The sequence below is a fragment of the Pinus tabuliformis genome, chromosome 2_2 (genome assembly GCF_031772625.1).
Source record: "Pinus tabuliformis cultivar Carrire ecotype Pingquan chromosome 2_2, CPIR1, whole genome shotgun sequence".
NCBI lineage: Eukaryota > Viridiplantae > Streptophyta > Pinopsida > Pinales > Pinaceae > Pinus > Pinus tabuliformis.
In genome coordinates, this window is record NC_142300.1 from 1188670685 (window position 1) to 1188675088 (window position 4404).

Sequence of the window (4404 nt, forward strand, 5' to 3'; positions counted from 1 at the left end):
GACTGAAGCTATGGCCCTATGGGGCCTCCTTTGATTTTCATCTTACCTAGCCATTCCCTCCATCCATATATATGGAGACTCACTGACTATCATTGAACATGTATGGGGCAACACAAAAATATGTCAAGCAATGCTACATGGCTGGCTCAGACAGATTGAGAATCTTTGGGTCTCTCTGAGAATCTTTGGATCTCTCTCAGAGACTCAACTATTCAACATATTGGACCAGAGTTTAACCAAAATGGAAACATCATGTCTAAAATGAGACTCCATGGTGCACTGAACAGGATGCATATCGAAATTAAGTTGGGTGACAACACAGTAGATTGTGGGATACTTCCACTTCCAGGATAACCACAACTCTTGGATGGAATTATAATAACTAATATTTTGGTTCATCTGCATTATCCAGAAAGTTGCTTTGAAATTGGTTCTTTATTGTTTTTATATATGCATAGTAAATATTACAAGTAGAAATATGGATAATTTCATTTTTGTTGAACAATATTCGGTACAGTTTATTTTGTTTAATACTACCTCTGGGTACATAGGCACATACATTAAATAAATCTAATATATAGTTGACAAAAATAGATGGACGGTTACAGTGACAGTAGTTATATGTACTGTTTTTTTTATATATCCATAGTCACCCACCACAATTGTAAACATGGAGGAATCTAGACAGTGTACATAGAATTCTAACTCTACTGGTCATCTTATGTACTGTTTTTTTATATATAAAAACAGGCGCTTTTTTCTTACTGAAAAAAAAATCCAGTCACCCACCACAATTGTAAACATGGAGGAATCTAGACAGTGTACATAGAATTCTAAATCTACTGGTCATCTTATGTCCTCCCTGACGTGTAGAAAGCTTATAAATCCTCGTCTCTGCTCTTCTTTATCCAAATATGTGAGCATCCCTAACGCAGTATTTGTTGCAGAACCATTTCTGAACCACAACGCTGATTTCATCTGGTAATCGTATCTCACACTCATTCTGATAATGTGGAAATTTCAGAATTGGTTCACTCTTTTTCATTGATTGGGTAGAATCCACTAAAATGGTCTTCTGGTACTGCAACTGATAGACTTAATGGGTTTGGCGGACAAGATTTAATTAACTCGAATTTTGGATGCATAGCTTTCTGATTGGTGTGTAGCGTATAACAATGAGCTGGTATTCCAGACAGGCAGGTTCGCTTGGCCATGGCGGGGTATGTGGCTGTTAACCTAATTCTATTTCAATTTATTTCAGCCGTCATGAGAAATGAGTTCCTAGTCACTGCGAAATCAATTCTTAAAAGTGTGATATTTTTCAGGTTTTTTTAATTTGGGATTACATTTTCAGAGTGTTTAATATATCATTTGATGGGGTGGGAAATTGAACACATGATTTTTAATAAAAATATTTTTAAAGTATTTTATTTTAAGAAGTATTTTAATGAAGTAACCTAGATCACTGTATATCCAAAATTTATAGATTTAACATGAATTTTTTAATTAAATTAATAAAAATTTAATAATTCACACAAATGATCAATTTATTAGGGAAAGAATTTAAACATTTATCACACAAATAGTGAATTTAAACATTTGACCATGAATGTTTACACAAATGGTGAATTTATTAAAATATTTAATGGCGAGTATTGATATCAGATTGAATTTATAAATGGTGAGAGTTCACCGAAATGTTGAATTTATTCAATATTTGATAATGAAGGTTGATATATGCTTGATTGTCCAAATTCTCAATATAAATTTAACTAGAGTCTACCCTTTACCTTTTCGTTCCGAATTCACACAGATGGTGAATTTATTAAATATTTGATGGTGAAGGTTGATACATGCTTTATCCTTTCCTTCCGAGTCCAGACAAATGGTGCATTTATTAAATATTAGAATTTGTAAAAGGTATCTTGAGCTTCAGAGTTTGCACACTTGAGCTTACCAACTTTCCTGTGTTTAGATGGGTTAAAGGGTAACTTTGCTGCATTGAGTATTTCCCTGTTGCTTCATTTGGTAACTCTTACCTATTTCAATGCAGAGAAAATTTGATACCAAAGCTGAGGGTTCTGAAGACAAATCGGGGAAACAACGGAGAGTTGCGCTGGTTATAGGGGTAACAGAAATTGTGGGCAATAGCTTGGCAGAAATCTTGCCTATGCCTGACACTCCTGGTGGACCTTGGAAAATTTATGGAGTTGCTAGGAGGCGTAACCCAGATTGGTCACCAGGTACTCCAGTACAATACATTCAATGCGATGTTCTGGATAGAGAACTCACTTTACAAAAGATTTCACCATTGAAGGATGTAACCCATCTCTTCTGGGTTGTTTGGGTGAGCAGGGAAACAGAGGAGCAGCACTGTGAGGACAATGGAAAAATGTTGAGTAATGTGTTAGATGCACTCCTGCCCAATGCAGAGAATTTACAGCACATCTGTCTTCAGACGGGGGCAAAACACTACTTGGGTCCATTATATACAGTGGCCAGGAATCGCTCTTTTCAGCCGAACGAGCCACCTTATCATGAAGAGCTTCCGAGGTTACCTGTGCCCAATTTTTATTATACTTTGGAGGATATTGTTTTTGAGGCTGCCAAGAAGAAAGAGGGATTAACATGGTCCATTCACCGTCCCTCAATCATACTTGGCTTCTCTCCTTCAAGCTTAATGAATGCTGTATGCACACTCTGTGTTTATGCTGCCATTTGCAAACATGAAGGGCTGCCTTTCAAATACCCAGGAAACAGAATTACATGGGAACAGTTTATGGCTATATCTGATGCAGATTTTATTGCAGAGCAAGAAATTTGGGCTGCCACAGACCATTATGCCAAGAACCAGGCTTAATGGAAACGCCTGTGGGGAATCATAGCAGAAAAATTTGATCTTGAGCTCTTACCATACAAAGGTGAAGACTTTAGTCTGGCTGAGGCTATGAAAGACAAAGGTCCAGTTTGGGATGCAATTGTCAGAGAAAATATGCTACACCCAACAAAATTTGAGGAAATGGGAAATTGGTGGCTTGCAGATTTCATATTAAATCTTCCCCGGGAATTGGTACATAGCATGAATAAGAATAAAGAGTATGGTTTCTTTGGGTTTCGAAATACAGAAACTTCTCTGGCATATTGGATAGACAAAATGAAGGTATCTCATGTTGTTCCTTAAACTTGATCCATCTTTATGTCTCCAATTAGAAGCAAGCAGAGGAGTTTCATTAAGAGGTTGCTTCTGTGAATCAGTTGGAGGCGTTGATAATATCAGAGCATAGTTGTAGTGCGATGTGTATTTTGTCATGTCCAAGTATAGTTTGTGAAACTAGGTTTTTGAAAATTGCTTATGTTTGATGATGTGCGATTTTGCAATGGACTCAAATAAAGAGCTGGAACTCCATCCTAGAATTTCCTACAATTTAGTTTTGGTGTTAAAAATCGAGTATCAACAATCTCAATGCGTGTATATCATTCCGATCTTTATAAGTGGTGTATGCTGTAAATATTGAACGACTAAAGCAAGTTCAGGCTGAGGGATTGTGATGTCCCCACCCTGTTAATTGGGGCACCAAGTTGCAGTAGCAGTATCATAGAATGCCTGTCACAATATTGTGTAACAGCCATTATTAGTTTTGGCTGCAGCTCAGCTTATTTACTCTTTGTATCTTGAAAACGAATTAAATGGAAGAACCATGGTTTTGATCTTCCTGTTACACTATATGGTTGATCACCAGCTTCTATTTTGAATATTCTTATTTTTTAGTTTTACCACAGAATAAAGCAATCCGCAGGTGGAAATAGTTCTTCGACTAACAGAAGCCTGAGTTTCTTCCCTGTTTAAAGTTCCAATGTAGACATTCATAGTACTTCTCTGCAACTTGAATGATGTTGTAGATCAGACCCAGATGATTATGTAAAGATAAATTCTGCTTGAGTTCTCTGACTGTAAACAGAAGCCTAAGTTTCTTCCCTATTTTATGATCCAATGTAAACATTCATAGTACTTCTCTGCAACTTTGATGATTTAGTAGATCATACCCAGTTGATTATGTAAATATAAATTCCGATCAAACGCAGGGATAGTTTCACCAATTTCAATCTTTGGATTCTCCACTTTGAAAATATCAACTCTGCCCACCGTTCAAAGATCTTCGCGATGATTCGAAAGCTTAGCTTATTGTTCAACATCTTCACACATGTCATAGCATGAAATTAAGCCAAAGTGCTGAGGAAGTTAACAAAAAGTCCCCACGACCACTCCCCTACACTCCCTTTAAAATTGCAATCATTTGTGAGGTTTAACATTAAAATTGGCTTTTGCTTTTAAAGTGGGTATTGTTTTTTAAAACTTAGTTTTGTTAGTTTTAACATTAAAATTGGATTTTGCTTTTTAAGTGG

The 4404-nt window shown here is 36.4% G+C and overlaps 1 protein-coding gene across 2 annotated transcripts; it reads left to right on the forward strand.

Moving 5' to 3' along the window:
• Nucleotides 1–873: 873 nt before the first annotated feature.
• LOC149197739 (3-oxo-Delta(4,5)-steroid 5-beta-reductase-like) lies at nt 874–3656 on the forward strand. 2 transcript variants are annotated; one of them, XM_089403986.1, is made up of 2 exons: nt 874–981; nt 2054–3656. In XM_089403986.1, exon 2 carries the CDS (start codon nt 2171–2173, stop codon nt 2858–2860), a length of 690 nt encoding a protein of 229 aa, XP_089260112.1. In that variant the 5' UTR covers nt 874–981; nt 2054–2170; the 3' UTR covers nt 2861–3656. The 2 variants fall into 2 exon arrangements, with proteins under 2 accessions (XP_089260112.1, XP_089260111.1); XM_089403985.1 differs by having other exon boundaries at nt 917–1220.
• Nucleotides 3657–4404: the final 748 nt, after the last annotated feature.

What these genes read in the sequence shown, in the direction of transcription:
- LOC149197739 (XM_089403985.1), top strand. Translation starts at nt 1,176, where the DNA reads ATGAGCTGGTATTCCAGACAGGCAGGTTCGCTTGGCCATGGCGGG. An exon ending in GTTCGCTTGGCCATGGCGGG is followed by an intron (nt 1,221 to 2,053) that starts GTATGTGGCTGT and finishes ATTTCAATGCAG; the next exon opens with AGAAAATTTGATACCAAAGC.